The sequence below is a fragment of the Mauremys mutica genome, chromosome 2, assembly GCF_020497125.1.
Source record: "Mauremys mutica isolate MM-2020 ecotype Southern chromosome 2, ASM2049712v1, whole genome shotgun sequence".
Classification (NCBI taxonomy): Eukaryota; Metazoa; Chordata; order Testudines; family Geoemydidae; genus Mauremys; species Mauremys mutica.
Window position 1 is genome coordinate 49,272,929 of NC_059073.1, and position 17,285 is coordinate 49,290,213.

Below are 17,285 nucleotides of genomic sequence, written 5' to 3' on the forward strand. Positions count from 1 at the left end.
TTTCTGTGGGCCAGAAGCACCTTGCACCGAATACACACATACGCCATCTACCCATAGGGCCGGTAATCATACATGCTGCATTGAGTGCAATAAACTGGAAAGCCCCACTCTGTTGCTGGGCTTCTGCCTGCATTCTCTTTTTACTCCTGAAACTTGTTCCTTTGTGGATGTTTTGGTTTTACCAGGGCGGTGTTCAAGTTAAGTTTAAAGAATGTTAAGTGTATCTAGCCCCCTATTCTCCCACTCCTCCTCTAAACTCCCTCGCAAAACTCAGCTGTTAGCTGCTCCTGTTCGCTAGCTCCTCTGGTCGCTTAGGAGTGGGCTTTTTAAAGCCCTGGTCTTCCTGAGTAACCCCACCCCCTGATTAAGGGTTGATGGGTGCTAAAAGGCTTAGGGATCAAAGCCTCGTTAAGAAACTCTCAGCCTTGCCTAGCAGGCCACTAGGCTCAGCACAAAAACAAACAGACCGGGGGGGGGCAAGGAGGGCAATTTGCCCCGGGCTCCGCAGGGGCCCCCTCGAGCATGGCTGAGGCCCCCTCCCCGGTACCAGCCGGCCCCGTCTCCTCCCCTCCCCTCTCCCGGAGCCTCAGCCCATCCAGCAGTGTCCCGGACAGCTGCAGCGTGGCTCCGGCGGAGCCCCTGAGCCCCGTCCCGCTCAGAGCCGCGTGGTGAGGGGGCGGGGCTGCGAGCTCCAGGCTGAGCGGAGAGAGCTGAGCTCAGTGTGGAGCTCCCAGCCCCGCCCCTGACCATGCGGCTCTGAGCGGGGCGGAGCTCAGGCCCCACCGGAGCCACGCTGCAGCTGTCAAGTGAAGCTCCTGGATGCGCTGAGGCTCCGGGTGAGAGGGGAGCCAGGGGTAAGGGGCAAGGGCTGGGGGCGTTGGCTAAGGGGCAGGAAGTCCTGGGGACAGGGAGGGGGCAGAGGTTGGGGGGTGCGGTCAGGGGACAGGGAATGGGAGGGTTGGATCGTGGGCGTTCCAGGGGTCTGTCAGGACTCAGCGGGAGAGGGAGGGAGGGTGAATAGGGGTTGGGGCAGTCAGGGGACAGGGAGCAGGGGTGGGGTCCTGGGGTGGTAGTGGAGGGTCTCTGGGGAACGATGAGGGGGCAAGGAGAAGGATGGGTTGGGGATTCTGAGTGGGGCGGGCAGTCGGGGGGCAGGAAGTAGGTGGGAGTCGGATGGGGGCAGGGCCAGGCTGTTTGGGAGGCACAACCTTCCCTACACTAAAGCTCATTAAGCAGTTTGAGGCTTGCAGAAGAGCCAAGCTGTTAGCTTTTCCATTAGGGCTACCATCCCTTTCATTCTCAAATGCCAGATTATAGTCTATATTTAATTTCAGTGCCATAGGGAGAGTCATGTCAGGGGAGGGTAGCTTCATTTAAAATTAGCCACTGGGGGAGGGATCACATGAGAAGTGCAATATCCTACACCACCTACCTCCTTCCCAACTCTACCAAGGGAGACCCCCCCACACACATTTCCTGAGGCTCCAGAGCGGTTAATTCAGTGGTTCTCAAACTTTTGTACTGGTGACCCCTTTCACATAGCAAACCTGTGAGTGTGACCCCCCCCATATAAATTAAAAACACTTTTTTTATATATTTAACACTATTATAAAAGCTGGAGGCAAAGCAGGGTTTGAGGTGGAGGCTGACAGCTCGCGGCCCCCAGTAATAACCTCATGACCTCCTGAGGGGTCCCGACCCCCAGTTTGATAACCCCCAGGGTAATTTAATTTTAACACCCTATGTCCATTCACATGCATGTGCTATTTTGAGCATTTCAGTTTTCACAACATGGGCTCATCCCAGTTCTGGAACAAGCTCAAATGCTCAGTTCGTAGAGTATGTACATAAGCTATACTAAAGACAAACCCACAGTAACCATTTCCAGTTTGTGAGGGACCTCATGGAGCCAGTCTCTAGGAAACAGATAAATGCATGGAGGTTAAGTCCATTAATGGCTATTAGCCAGGATGGGTAAGGAATGGTGTCCCTAGCCTCTGTTTGTCAGAGGGTGGAGAGGGATGGCAGGAGAGAGATCACTTGATCATTACCTGTTAGGTTTACTCCCTCTGGGGCACTTGGCATTGGCCGTTGTTGGTAGACAGGATACTGGGCTGGATGGACCTTTGGTTTGACCCAGTATGGCTGTTCTTATATTCTAACCTAAATGAACCCAAAGTTATGGAGACAGATATGATGAGTCAAGGAAGCCAGCAGAGTATCAGAAACCTGGAAAAACCTCTGACTGGATGGGCTCAGGTGTTTGGTCACAAGCTGAGGTGGTTCAAAAAGTTTTGGATTTTTTTTTAAGCAGAATTTTTTTATTGTTTCTTTAAACAATCAAACACAGCAAGCAGCAGATATTTGGCCACACACTTCTGAAACCCCAAACCATATTCAGGTTATGGCAGACTAATTTCAGCTTTTCAAAATTTGTTGTGATTTTTTTAATTGAAGGAAAGCAGATGTTGTCCGTGATTTTTTTCTGCTTTTTAAAAACCCCTAGTTTTCGACCCAGAAACAGTTTTGATGGCACATATTCGTCCAACCCTTTTAATGAGCTTTAGAGCCTTTTAGCACTAGCTGATGTTGAGAACCAGTGATACCTTGTAAAGAAGTTTTCTCAAAACTGGATTTGTGCCGAGATGCAGAAGGTTTATTTTTCCCAGGGCTGTCCATGGGGGGGGGGGGGGGGGCAAGTGGGGCAATTTGCGCCGGGCCCCGCAGGGGCCCCCATGAGAATATTGTATTGTAATTCTTTTTTATGGAAGGGGCCCCTGAAATTGCTTTGCCCCAGGCCCCCTGAATTCTCTGAGCGGCCCTGCAGACCACAGGTATATTTCAGTCAAGCATCAAGCACACCACACACACAAACAAAACAAACTTGCCCCATGGGTCACATAATCGCTAATCCTTCACCTGGAGAACTCCATTGCAAAACTCCCCTGGTAGCTGCTCCTGTGTTCGCTAACTCCAGCCTCTCAAGCACTAAGTTTATGCCACACTTGCCCTGGCAGAGCTGACAAGAGGGGGTGGGGGGATATTATACCAAGGCCTTGAGATCAGGGGAGTCCCAAAAACATCTGGGAGGAAGTGGGGCCCCAGATTTATCATGACAGGCCTGTACCATTCCCCATCTCTGACAGGAGACATGGGCTGCTGGAAATGGAGTGAGACCACACAGTCCCCCAACAGTGAACCCTGGTGCAGGAGCCAGTTCCACAGCAGCAGCAAGGAGAAGCAGACCTGGCATCCCCACTACCCAGTGTGCCCACTCAGGTTTGCCCCACAGCCCTTCCATCATGCTGGAGGAGTGGCAGCGCCAAAACTGAGTGAGTGGCATTGTGACCTGGTACACGGGGCTTGCAATGCCACTCACTTAATTTTGGCCCCCACAGGCCCTCTGTCAAAACAGACAGCTGGTGTGGCCAAACCTGAGTGGGCAGTGGGGCGCCGCGTGCAGCTTCTCCATGCCACTGCCAGTAGTATGCCTTCTGTTTACAGCTCTGGGCGCCATTGGGTTTGCACTTGCTTTCCCTGTGACCCACAAGTGTGCTTCTTCTCTTCAATTTCAACAGTCGATCAGGGTCCAAAGTCCCAAGTCCACCCTCAGATTCAGATCCTTCTGTTTGAATCACTGACAAGACTAAATCATGCAAACATCAAAATATGTGGAAGTTTGATTCAGATAAATGTCCAAAAGTTTGGAAGTGTCTCTGAAGTTTGTCTACTTTTTCTGAGGCTTCCGGTTCCTTCTTCTGACTTTGCAACAGTATCCCCAGCTTTTTTCTTCCATTAGGCCAACCAAGTAGGCATTATATTCTGTTTCTTCATTGTTGCCCCACTGCACTCCTTCTCTACCTTTCCTCGCCTCCTTACTAACAAGGAGAGGTACACTTTAGATGTTGCAGAAAGTACAAACTCTACTGTGTAGTCACCTCACTTCTTGTGGGGACAAATGAGACACTTCAAAGAAAGTTGTATTCCTCAATATAAATAGATACATTTATTGTATGCGCTTGCTACTGAAAAAGTACGAATTTACCAAATACCAATGCTTTAACAGTTCATAGAAGAGTTTTCTGCAATGTGACTGGGTTGCCTCTTCAGCACGCCCTTGTGACACATCAGGGCACAACTCACCCAGCTGTGGGTCTCCTCAGGTAGGTCACAGTCTCTCTGAGGTCTGAGATTGCGGGGCTTTGGCCAAGACACATTTCAGTCCTACCCTTTCTGGGATGTTAAGATCCAAAGGAAATCAGGAACAGAAAATCCCACAACCCAACAAACCTTCAGTGGGATCCCACCCTTCTGTTCAGGGCTTGTCTCCAAACTGACTGCTTTCACTGATCCCCCAGCATCTGATCATCCCTTCTAGCAGGCTCATCTAACCAGAAGGTGATTTCCATCTCTGGGCTGTAGCTAGACTTCTCTCCCATCAAGAGAAGCAGAGCTCCACTCTCATTCCCAATCAGGTCTGAACTAGGTGGGGTCTTCTCCTTTTAACTCCCCACTCTGTGCCTCACCTTCGGGGATGATGCAGTTATGTGAGACCAGTTGGGACCACAGGTTTTCATTAACCCTTTCATTGCCAATGCGGGGCCAATCTGCCCTTTCACATGCAAGGAAATAATCTAGCAGCTATCAGCATAGGGAAGTAGTCAATAGGACTGGAATACTAACTGCTGATTAGAACTGGTTGAATTTCTTTTCAATTAAAAATGGCCTTCTTTTCCAAACTTTTCAGTGTTTCAATGAAATGCTTTTTAAATGACTCTTTTTGGGGCAAAAAGCTAAATTTTGTTTAAAAAAAAATTCGTCAAAAATTTTCACTGAAAATACTTGCCATTTTCCAACCAACTCTACACCTGGCCAATAAATCATTTTTAGAATAGCAGTTGGGGAGGCTTAACTAAGCTAGCTCCAAGCAGGGGGAGGGATAGCTCAGTGGTTTGAGCATTGGTCTGCTAAACTTGGGGTTGTGAGTTTAATCCTTAATGGGGCCACTTAGGGATGTGGGGCAAAATTAGTACTTGGTCCTGCTAGTGAAGGCAGCAGGCTGGACTCCAGGACCTTCCAGTTCCCTGAGCTAGGTATATCTCCATACATTTTTATATTAGGTAATCTCTTGGCATGATTTCACCAGCACATGGGTATAAAGGCCCAAACCCAGATAACACCCCCTTTTGTTCAGTGTTACATTTTCAGCCTACACCACCCCTTCTACATCTCCAGAGATAAGAGGGATTTAAGATGCATTTGCATTAAAAAATGAAATGCAACAAAGCCTGTAAGTTCTACTTTCTAGGCTCTTCCAACCCTAGGCCCTGACCCTGCAACATTAGCTGTGTAGAACAATCCCTCCAACCACATGGAGTCCCACTGAAGGCCCATCTATGCATAGGTGCAAAGTCTTTTGGTGTTTAATATATTAATGCTACTGTTTCCACCATGGATGAATATGACCTGAGGATAAAAATATTCTGCATTAAATCCTGACATAGTGCATCATTTCCCAGTAAATCAAGCCACACAGTCTGGTGACATAGGACAAGCATTCCCACATGTGATATAGGGAAAATTCAATTTTCAATTCTCTGCTGAATGATATAAAGCATGAAATGCAGTAGTTTACACTGAAAATGATTCTTGTAAATTGATAACCACCATATTATTCAGATTCATAAAATACAGTATATAAAGAGTGTAAAATTTGAAATGTAGTAGACAGTGGTTATTACCTGATGCATCCTCGGTCTCTGCTATAAAAAAGTCAAAATCATTTCTGTTGTCTGTCATTACAACAGATTGCCTTTGATTTCTACAACAGGTAATTCTCTTTATGTTTATCTGAGGGAAGCATAGATACATTTTTCTCCCTTTTGATTGTTCACTTTGCCATTTAAATTATATCAGATGAGGTCTGGTAACAATCCTTGCATCAAAAGCTTATTATTGGACTCTCAGGGTATATCTAAACTGCAATTAAAAACCTGCAACTGGCCCATGCCAGCTGACTTAGGCTGTTGGATCCCAGGGTAAGGGGCTGTTTAATTGCAATGTAGTTGTTCAGGCTCAGGCTGCAGCCCAGGTTCTGTGTCCATCCCACCTTGCAGGGTCCTAGAACCCAGGCTCCAGCCCGAGCCTGAACGTCTACATTGAATTAAACAGCCTGAGAGCTGTGAGCATGAGTCAACTGGCACAGGCCAGCCATGGGTGTCTCATTGCAGTGTAGATATACCCTCAGTGAGTAAGAAGTTCTTTTCCTCTTAGGTGATTTTTTAACATGCTGCTACGACAAAAGCTAGAGAGCTTGGACATATAACAAGTTGAATATCCCCAGCCAAGAACAAAATCAATTACAAATAAATATAAACTTTTTCTTATACACCCTTGTAATCATATAGAAACATATTTATTAGAATGGATCTGAGCTGCAAAGTTCAGATCCATGTCCAGACACGGGTTTGGCTTAGTCCCATCTTTAATATTAATTTGATAAATGTATTTACATTTATTCGATAATATTGATTTGATATTTTTCTCTATATACCAATAGACAAAAAACATTGTTGTGAAGTAGTAAGGATTGCTACAGACACAGTATCTGATACAAACCGACAAACGCAAGGAAATGAAAAGTTAAGCCACCTAACAGTACATACTTCTGATTCTCCACCCACATGCACACACCTTGCCATCACCAAAACCATCATACATCACAGACCAATCACTGCAGCTTTAACTCTGCACCCCTTTCACCTATCTGCACATAACCCGTTTACCATTTTCAGAAAGGACTGTGTGCAGAAGGTCAGTGATGGAAGGTGGGCAACCCCCATCAATCTTTCTGGTGTACACCCAGCCAAGTCAATCAGGATTGTGTGGGCCTGCTCACCATCAATCAGGTTTGGGTGCACAGTGATTAGCCTTTCCGTTACAACCAGAAAATGGCTGAAAAATTAGCCTAAATCCAACACTGCATTTTCATAGCTTTTACCCATTTCACCAGATCTACTCAAGAGTCATCTCTCTGCCAAGTTTTGTGTGACAGAATCTTGTAAAAGATGTATTGGTCAACAAGGGATTCCTATTGACAGTTTTCAGCCACAGCCTACCTTCAAAGACTTTCCTATTAAAAATTTATGAAGAGAAACCAACCAAAAGCTACAGAGAAACTTCAGAGAGCTTAAAAAACAACTCTGTGGGAAATTTCCTAATTGGTTACATGATTATAGAGAAAAGCAATTTATGCCCCATTTTTTAAGATCATTGTGGAACACTGCCTTACCTATGTAGCCTCTACTCAGCACCTCCATAATGCCCAGAGGAGGCATAAATAAATGCAGACTCCTTCATGTTTCCCATGAGCATGGGAACCTGACTATAACAGCTTAAGTGCCAATAGAAAAAGCTTAGTTAATAGGTTCTTGGTTTTCTTTGGCTTCCAATTCATGGCACAGGTCTTTTTGACATGTTTCTGTTCCTACCAGGGAAGCAAAGAAAAGTTCAAATATTCACATCATCCAGCTCAGCAAGAGATTAGGTATGCATGGTCTCTGAGGCGGAACAAGAGCTGAAGAAACAAAGAGCTTGAGGGAGCACAGCTACCCATCCTCTTCTCAAAGCAAAGAAAGAGTTTCCTCACTTCCTTATCTAGCCAGGTGAGGACTGCAGACAAGGGAATCTAAAATGGGAACAGGAGGAGCTGCTGTAGTAGTTTCTGGAGCTTTCAACCTCCCTGACAGTGAGTGCAGCAGGAACAGAATTTGATGCAAGAAGATCCACATCTTCTAAAGGACCATGTCTCACAAGTGGATCCCATCAGCAGCAGATAAGTAATAGATTATTCATGTATTTTGGATAATAGCTCTCTTTCAGAAATCTTAAAATGTTCTAAATCCTAAGGAATTGCAGTGGGTATATCAAAATTTTCCATGGAAGATTCCTATCAGCATCATCCTTCCAAGCCCTCTTTTAATTTGTTTTAATATCAGTACAGATTCTACATCCTAGTCAAGTCTAAATGGTGGCATTTCTAGAAATAGGGATGGGAATGATACAAAGGTTCACACACTGCACTGATTTATTTTATCTATGCCAGAAGAGATTTCTGGAGAGGAAATGTTCTGACCCTAAAACTTCTAGCACTATATACGTGATTTGTCATATGGGAATCCCTGATAATGAGAAACATGATTTTATGTGCTGCAAGACATTTCTTGTTTGTTAATTTTAAAACTGGGATTTGTCCTGATTATTTTACATTTTTAATAAAGACACCACGGCTTTTCTAGTATGGGATACAAGATAATCACTATGTTGTATCCAGCAAAGTTTAGAGTGTTTATGGGCTCAAGACATTTGTTTTGCATAATCCTGCAGAAGCAGAGGTATTTGTGCAAGAAAGGAAATCAGCGGTTTCAGAAGTTGTTTCAGAGTCATTATCTGGAGATTCAGTCTTGGACACAAATTGGTGTGTGTGTTGTGATAGGGTATACACACCTTAGATTGGACAGGGCTATGGAGCTGCTCTGGGCTCAGGTAGCCCCGCCCTGCCACAGCTGCAAGGTGTGCACAGGCTGGAGGAGGAGCTTAAAGGGGAGCAGCTGAGTAGAATAGGGAAGAGAACAGACCTTCAGCCCCTGAGAAAAGGACTGACTGACTGAAGGTAGGAGCTTCTCAGATGGCTGCTTCCTGATGGCCCCTCCTTGAGAGAAGGGAGGCCAGATTCTGATGCACCTTGAGAAAGAATCATTCCCTTCTTTTTCCTATTAGTTCAGTTTATTTGCATTAATTCCCTTTGCTTTTTATTCATGGACTACCCTGGAAGGGGAGAAACTTTAAAGCCATCTGGCTAGTGGGCCAAGTTGCAGGAAGAAACAGACCATACAGAGGTGTCCCCTCCACTGCCAGGAGTTACTTGACAGGAAGAGAGCTGTTGTGCCATGTTTGATCACAAGGCAGCACTAGCAGTGAGTAAAACTCCTTCACTCTGTGTGTGTGTTTGCTACTTTCATGTTCTATTCCAAGACCAAAACTTTAGTTTTATTATTTTGATCAAGAGAGAACTATAGTCACTGATTCTGCACTTGCATCCATATGAGGTCCCCTTGTGTCACCCTGATGCCCCACTGACACAGGATCTAGCCCTATGGCTCCAATTGAACGATCGATATTACATATAAATAATTGTCTGTATTTTCCAAGGTTTCTTTGATTTGGGGATTTCTACAGATTTTGGGTTGTGGTGGTGTGTTTTTTTTAATACTGTGCATCGCAACTGCAGAATCTGATATCCTATTGGTCTCATCATAGATCTTTGACAGACTGGTCCTTCAAAGGAGGCACGGAGCTGCCAGCTGCTCTATATGGCACTGACTTGTGGGACCAGTACTGTGCAGTGGAAACTTTATTTGAAATTACATGAAAGATCCTTCCTTAAAATAGCTTTTAGGATTATTCTTCCTGGGACTTTATGTATTAGATGGTGACTAACGCAACAACCACTCTTTTAATTTCCTTTGTTCAAATATGGTGCAAAAGGACTCCATGCAAGAGCACTAATGAGTAGTGTTTATAATGTAGCTGAGTGAATGAGTTTCAACTAATAATTTATTCAGTGAATTCACACTCTTTCTGCCCATGGAATATTTGCAGGCAGATTGCAGTTCCCTCAAATTTATTTGTTAGAATTAAATAACCTTGTTTTTACCTTTAGGGACTGATCACAAACTGTTCTTGTAGCATATTTGATATTTATATTGGAGTGCTGTTAATTAATTTGGTCATATAAATCACATGGTATGGGTTTTATTTCCTGTCTGGTAAGCATTCAAGCAGTTCCAGAGGTGCTAGAACAGTTTTTATAGTAGGGGGTGCTGAGAGCCATTGAACCAAACTGTAAATCCTGTATATAACAGAAACCACTTCAAGTGAGGGAGTGCAGCAGCACCCTCAGCACCCATTGTTCCAGCACCTCTGAGCAGTTCTGGTGCAAATATTTACAATGCAAATGTAGAATTTGCTTTCAGATTGTACTCACACATGTGACTTTGAAATTCACATTCCACAAATATTTTTGAAAGTACAATCCATTCTCACACTTTAAAAAAAAATGTAGTTGAAGTAAATGTATTTAAAAATTCAACTAAAGATTCACAGAATAGTTTTCACTATTTGCCCTGTTCTGGTTTATAATTGTTGAACTAAGAGCATTTTGGTTTTTCTTTTCCACAAACTGTGAAATAATGTCTGTGAACTGTCATTCCCCATAAGTCTCCTATGTCTATTGAACCATTTAAAATTGTTTTCTGTGTGCTTTATAATTCTTTTTTGTAATATTTAAAAGAAAAGAATTTGCACATGAAAATTTCATGCTAAGACAACCGTAATCTGATTATTTTGAATATGACAGTCTAAGGGTTTGTCTAAATACTTGAATAGTTGACCATGTACATGCTTGTGCATGTTCCCCATACCCTCACTGAGTCTCCACTTTTGCTGTGCTGGAGATGTGTATAACATTGTGTACACATGTATACCCACAACCACACTGCCGCTTTTGTTATGTGACAGTAGCATAACCATTTCAGGAGGCAGTATCCCAGGGTTCTGTGCATTACAAGAGACTCTCTAGCTGGATCTGAGAAGATGGGGTTTTCAAACTGTGTAGGGGCTGTTGATGGCACCCACATGCAAATACTTTGCCCAACAAAAGGGGCGAGTGAGTATGTGAACTGAAAAAGTTATTTAGTCCTTCTGCAGGACTTGGCTGACCACAGAGGCAGATTCATGAATACCGAAGTGGAAAACACTGTAAAGGTTAACGACACCAGGGTGATGAGGAGATGGGGCGTGTACTTGAAGGGGGAAGAAGGGACTTTATGCCCCCCAAAATGACATTGGTCACTCTAATGTGTTTGCCAACAATTATGTGAGGAGGAGGGACCTGCTCCTAACTTGGCTCTTTATCCCTACCGTGACATCCAAAAACCCTGGAAAAGGGGAATTCTGTTGCAAACTCAGTAACTGCAGAATGGTCATAGAGTGTGTATTTGGCATCCAGACAGGTGCATAGGCAGAGCCAACAAGCTTTCAGGCTACCACTGTGACCAGTGCTGTTAGCATAATCATCACCTGCTGCACTCTGCATAATGTATCTGTGGGTAAAGAAGACTACTCTAGGGGGGAGGGATAGCTCAGTGGTGTGAGCACTGGCCTGCTAAACCCAGGGTTGTGAGTTCAATCTTTGAGGGGGCCACTTAGGGATCTGGGGCAAAAATTGGTCCTGCTAGTGAAGGCAGGGGGCTGGACTCCATGACCTTTCAAGGTCTCTTCCAGTTCTAAGAGATTGGTAATCTCCAATTATTACTTTTTTTTTTTTTTAGTACTTCTGTCCAGAGTGGGCACTGAACGGGTCTGGTTTACAAACTCTGTACAGGCAGCCAGATCCCCACATGCACAATGGTCCTGGTTCCCAACAGGCAGGGGAAATCTGGAAAGTCATGTGTACATATCTTGGGACAGCAGGGAGAGAGGGTGACATCTGCCTGTGCCAAGGGACACCTTCACACCCTGGACAGATGCTGGAAAGCTCATGATGGAACACTGGCACATACTTGTGAGGATACATAGCTTTGTGAGGGTTTTGTTCTTGTGCAGCCAATGGTCATTTGCTGTTTGTTCTGTGACTTTTCACTCATTACAGACAGTGATAATGGTGTCTCCACAGGATGAACGCCTTGGCAGTTGCCCTCATGCTGTGGAGGGTGGCAGCTGAGTAGTTTTGTGTGCATTATGTACAATGCTTTTGTGTTAATGGTCACGTTTGTTCACAAGGCTGTTACTGGGAGAACTCAGTCTGTCCTAACAACCTGATCAACATTTGTTAGAATGTGTGGATTTCCTCCCCACCTCTTCCTTCTCAAGTTCATTGGGGGGTGAGGGGGGAGGAGGGCTTATGGAGCACAAACCAAGATTGAAATTGGTTGAGTGGTTTGTTTGTTTTGAGAGGATGTAGGGTGGTGCTGTTTAATCACTGTACAGTGGCAGATGCCATTATTCTTAGGTTTCATCTACAGTAGAAGCACTACAGTGGTAGCTGCACTGCTGTAGCACTTCTGGTGAAGACACTCTAAGCCAGTGGGAGAGAGCTCTCCCACCAACGTAGTGCTGTCTATACTGGCACTTAGGTCGGTTTAACTTAAGTTTTTTGAGGGGTGGCTTATTCACACTCCTGAGCAACATAGTTATTCCAAAGTAAGTTCTAGTGCAGACTAGGTCTCTTTACTTGTTTCATCATTCTGTAAACCAAGCCATAAAGATGTTTCTCTACCCAATTTGTGTTTTGTTCTGCTTCTTTTAAAACTACCGTTTTTTTCTAAGCACATAACAATGCACTTTCTCCATCCTTCTTTTGGAATTCAGATACTTATGGACCCGGGGGCAGGTGAAGTTACACAAATTCAGACTGGGAATAAATTGTAAAATTTTTAAAAGGGAGCATAATTAGCCACTGGAACAACTTACAAAGGGTCATGGTGGACTCTCCATCACTGACCATTTTTAAATCGAGTGGATGTTTTTCTAATAGATCTGTGGTAGGAATTATTTTGGGGAAGTTCTGTGACCTGTTATACTAGAGGTCGACTAGATGATCTCAATGGTCCCTTCTGGCCTTGGAATTGATGAATAAAGCCAGCAAATATTTATTTTTATTTAGATTGTGGTAGCACCTAGAAGCCTTAACCATGATCACAGCCCCAGTGCAAAGCACTGTACAAAGATAATAACAGCCACTTTCCCAGACAGCTTACAATGTAAGCAGACAAGATGGACAATAAATGTGAGGGGGAAGATAGGCACAGAGAGGTGAAGTGATTTGCCCAAAGGCATTCTGTAAATTAGTGTCAGAATGATGATAGGACACAAGTCTCCCCATTCCTGGTCCAGTGCCCTATCCACTAGATCATAATCCCCCTCTAATCAGGCCCCTTTTGCAGATTAGTCTCTAGATTAAGAATGCCTCCTGTTACACTAAAGTCCCCAGAAGGAATCCTGGTTTGATTTGACAGGTTTTGAGAGGGAGCCAGCCCTGACTCACTCTCTGCCATGAATATATACATTTGTAACATACAGAACCTTGCATCTGAAGAATTCAAAGTACATTAGACAATTAAGCCACACAACAGTTTTTAATCACCTTATGGAAGCCTCTCTTTACTGACTAAATTGGTTATTGCTCTTTCAATCTCTGTTAACCTAAAAAAATTGGGAAAGAATCCTGAGTTCCTGGACATTTCACATTGAGCCCTGCCTATTGACAGCCCAGGCCCTCTGCCAATTCATGGCCCACTAGCCGATTACAGAGCACAATTTGCCTCTTCTGGGTGACCAAGCTCCTTGAGCCCAATGATGTTCTGTACTGGGGGAAAAGGATGTTTGATGATGTAGTCTTGCATATTACAAGAAATGCATCAGTTTTTGGTGGAAGTATGCTACAGTGGCCCTTTATATGGTGTATTCCTACAGCTTCTCTTCTGAGCAAATATAACATGATTCATGTGATGCAATGTCTGCGCTCATCCAAGCAGTATGGGAATTTTTGGTGCCTGGTATGTTTCATGGGTCTGCATGACTTCTTATTACCTGGAAGTCACTACATAGACCCCACAAGGCCATCTGCTGAGTGCTAGCATCGAGGAACAGAACAAGAACACATCTGCATTACAGAACAGGTGGGCACACAAGTATCTTGGTAATGTATTCTAACATGATGACAACTTCCTTTTGAAACCTCCTGAAACTAATCAATTAGCTAGTTGCAAAACATACAGGAAGCAAAGTGGCCAGAATAAATTACAAAATTTCAGAATATCTGGACTGCCAACCCTTCATTTTGAAAATTCCACTGCTTTCCAGAGCACCCCAAACTGAGCATTATAGTCCCTGTTGCATGTCCAAAGAGCCCCCATTCTTGAAAATTGCCCTGCTCATGTGCTTTTCAACTCCTTTTTTAGTAAAAGGCTAACCTTCAAACATGATGCTTTTCAACCTTTTGGCTGAAGCAGTGCTTACTTCATAATACTTTCTAGAGCAACAGATAACAGATCTTGAGTTTGCTGAGAGTTATTTTTCTTAGAACAAAAGTTATGAAAATTAACTCCTTTTTCGCTCCGTCTGATTTTCTAATTGATGAATTCTATAGAAAGCACTTCTCTTGTCTTGCAAAAAAATTGATTATATAAATATATTAGACAAACAATATAATGGGCTTTAAAGTTTTCACCTGTGATGTATATTTTATACATGGCCTGCATCAAAGGGACCATAAAGAGCTATTGATTTTTGTCTTCATTCTCTTTGCTGTTTTGTATTCCTGGGTTCATAAATCACTTAGTTAGCATTTATCAAAAGAAAAATACTGACTCTCAAAGAAATGGTAAATAAAGTTTTCTGTCCCCACACTTACAATAGGAGAAATTATTAACATGACTATCTCCATAGTATCTGAGTGTCAGGAAAGAAATATATATAATAGATTCATGTGTTTTAAGGTCAGAAGAGACTGTTAGATCATCTAGTCTGGTCTCCTATGTAACACAGACTATAGAATTTCACTAACATTCAGCCCAGTAACTTGTAGTATACAGTATGACATCCGCTCCTGGTATTTCAGGTAGTTAGAGTATTTTCCAAACTTACATTCTGACAAGTAGCATTTTTTGGATTCCTCATATGCTATGCTATCAGGCACCATTAAAAATGTAGAGTTGGAACTAACATTGTTTCTATCTGACTCACATCATGCCTGTTCAACTCTTTCATTTTGTTGTTGTTCGACTAAATTAACTCCACACCAATTTGATATGGGGAGATGCACAAGCTACCTTTCCAACTGTCTGGGTTGCATTTCACGCTGTTCTGGACCAGGTGTGCTAAAATACTTTGTGATTAGAATTTAGAAATGAAGAATAATGTGTTTCATCCGGTGGAGTGGAACAGAAGCAGGAATCCAAAATTGACATGTACAGTTAACTACAGTTTCCCCACACACCAGTGCACATTTATTTCCTGCACCTGTACATTTACTGCAGGGACAAGTAGAACTTTCTTTTCAGTCTTTACACTACAGAATATATTTTTTGGCGTATTTAAGGGTAGTTTATCATCCTCCTTATTACAGCCTGTTGCATTACATATATAGAGGTCACCCTTGGGCAGATGGTGATCTTTTATAGGACTTTCCCAGGAAGGAGGGCTGAGAGAAAGTAACTTCATGGACCTGGTTTTCCCCCGCCCCCTCACATATGCTAGTGTAAATTACTTACTCCATCACAGTCAATACAATTAAACTAGTGAGCAGGCAGTGTTCTGAGGATCAGGCTGTGAGTAGAGCTGTGCAAATAATGGATTTTTCAGGTCATTGGCAATTCAGAAAAAAATAAAGTTCCGGTTTTGCCAAAAATGAAGTTTTTCAAGATTTCCAGAAAATCAGTACACGGGGGGGGGAATCATTCTCGGTTGAACAAAACATTTTGCTCGACCCCAAAATGAAATGTTGCATTTCAACCCATAAGTCATGGCTAGCTTGAACATGATCTTATATACTTTTCTCCTTTGTCTCCTTGGCATATTCTCATTGAATAGAATTTGTGTAAACTCCCTCCATCTACACCAAGTGTTTGTCATGCAATTCCTACCATCCACATTCACATTGCCATCGTTGCTCAACACTGAATCCAGATATTTACATTGTTGCACAGACATTAACTCTATGCCATCTGGCTTCTTGTTGTCCCTCTCAATGAAACATTGCATGTATTCCATCTTTTGTCAGCTGATCGATAAACAATTTTATTCTAATGCAGCCATACATGCATAGGTCCCTTTCCAGTTTGTATTTGTTTTCTCACAACATAATGACATCAGCAAAATCAAGGTCTGTGAAGCCTCTCCTCTAATCTCCTGCATCAAGGTGTCCATTCCAATCACAGCTAGGAATGGACTTAAGGCTGATCCTTGATGTAGACCTACCCTCACAGTGAATGACTCACTGTAGCCACAGCTGCTTCTCACTACACTTGTGTTACCCCTTGTAATGCCCTTGATCATCTGAACATATGTCTCTGGCAGATTGTGACTGTAGGTATCACAAGAAAATTCTCTAGGAATTCTGTCATAAGTCTTCTCTAAATCCACAAACACTGCTTGCGGTTCCTTGTTTCTCCCTGTACTTCTGCAATAATCAAGGGGCAAACACTGCATCCATTATAGACCTTCCTGGCATAAATGTGAATTTGTCTTTGGGAGGAGCTGGGTCATCAAGTAAACAAAGTCTTTTCTTGATAATTCTTTTGAGCCGTTTTTCCCCATGTGACTCATGAACTTGATGGGCCAGTAAGTACCACATCTTTGCATTTCTCTGCTTTGTTTAAAGATAGGAAGAAATGTGCTCTTCCTCCATTCATTAGGCATTTTTCCAGTTCAGAGGGTTAAGCTGAAAAAGTTCATCATCATCATCATCACCACTCCTTCATATCTTAATACTTTTAAATGCCTCAGCTGTTATACTGTCATGTCCCACTGCCTTCTCATATTTAATCCTCTTTAGCACTGTCTGAGTCTCCACCACGGTGGCAGGTTTTATGAGGTTGCTGCTTACACATTCTCTTAATTGAGCAGTTTCCAATAATACCACTGCCACCCTCTAATTTTTTTAGGGTCTTCCACCACCACACTGCCATTTTCATCTTTGGCACACTTCACAGCTCCTCTTGTACTTTTTTTGCCTAGTCTTGTCTAGTCTATATAGTCCCTTTTCCCCTTCCTTTGTTAATAGTCCTGTGTATAGGGCTTGAAATGCCTGACCCTTAGCTCCCGCAACTGTTCTTGTTGCCACTTTTTTTCCAGCTTGTATTCCTCATATGTGTCCAACATTCTTACTTTCTGCCATTGCTTAAACCTTTCCTTCTTCTTTACTGCCTACTGCACCTCACTAGACCATAACCACATCTCCTTGCTGAAACGTCCCTCCTTTAATTTGGCCACAGGCAGCTTATGCACTTTCTATAAAATGTTTGGCTATTTTCCCCCAAATTTTATTGATCATCTGATCATCATGGTCAGTTTAGTCATTGCCCAACCTCTGTAGAACTTCATTCTTAAATCTAAGACTAACTTGTCCATCCAGGAGCCTCCCCCACTTTTATCCTGTGTTCCAGAACTTCTCTTTTGTCTTCCACTAGTCTTTTCATCCAGAAATCCACTACAAGCAATCTCAG

The 17,285-nt window shown here is 43.3% G+C and overlaps 1 protein-coding gene across 1 annotated transcript in view; it reads left to right on the forward strand.

Annotated features, from left to right (window-relative positions):
- The first annotated feature begins 8,638 nt into the window (after window positions 1-8,638).
- MMP16 (matrix metallopeptidase 16) overlaps window positions 8,639-17,285 on the forward strand; it is a 303,672-nt gene continuing 295,025 nt past the window's right edge. Inside the window, exons 1-2 of the mRNA XM_045003066.1 lie at window positions 8,639-8,671; window positions 8,834-8,975. Coding sequence (XP_044859001.1) covers window positions 8,949-8,975 — 27 coding nt within the window. The 5' untranslated portion in view covers window positions 8,639-8,671; window positions 8,834-8,948. The remainder of the gene's footprint in view (window positions 8,672-8,833; window positions 8,976-17,285) is intronic.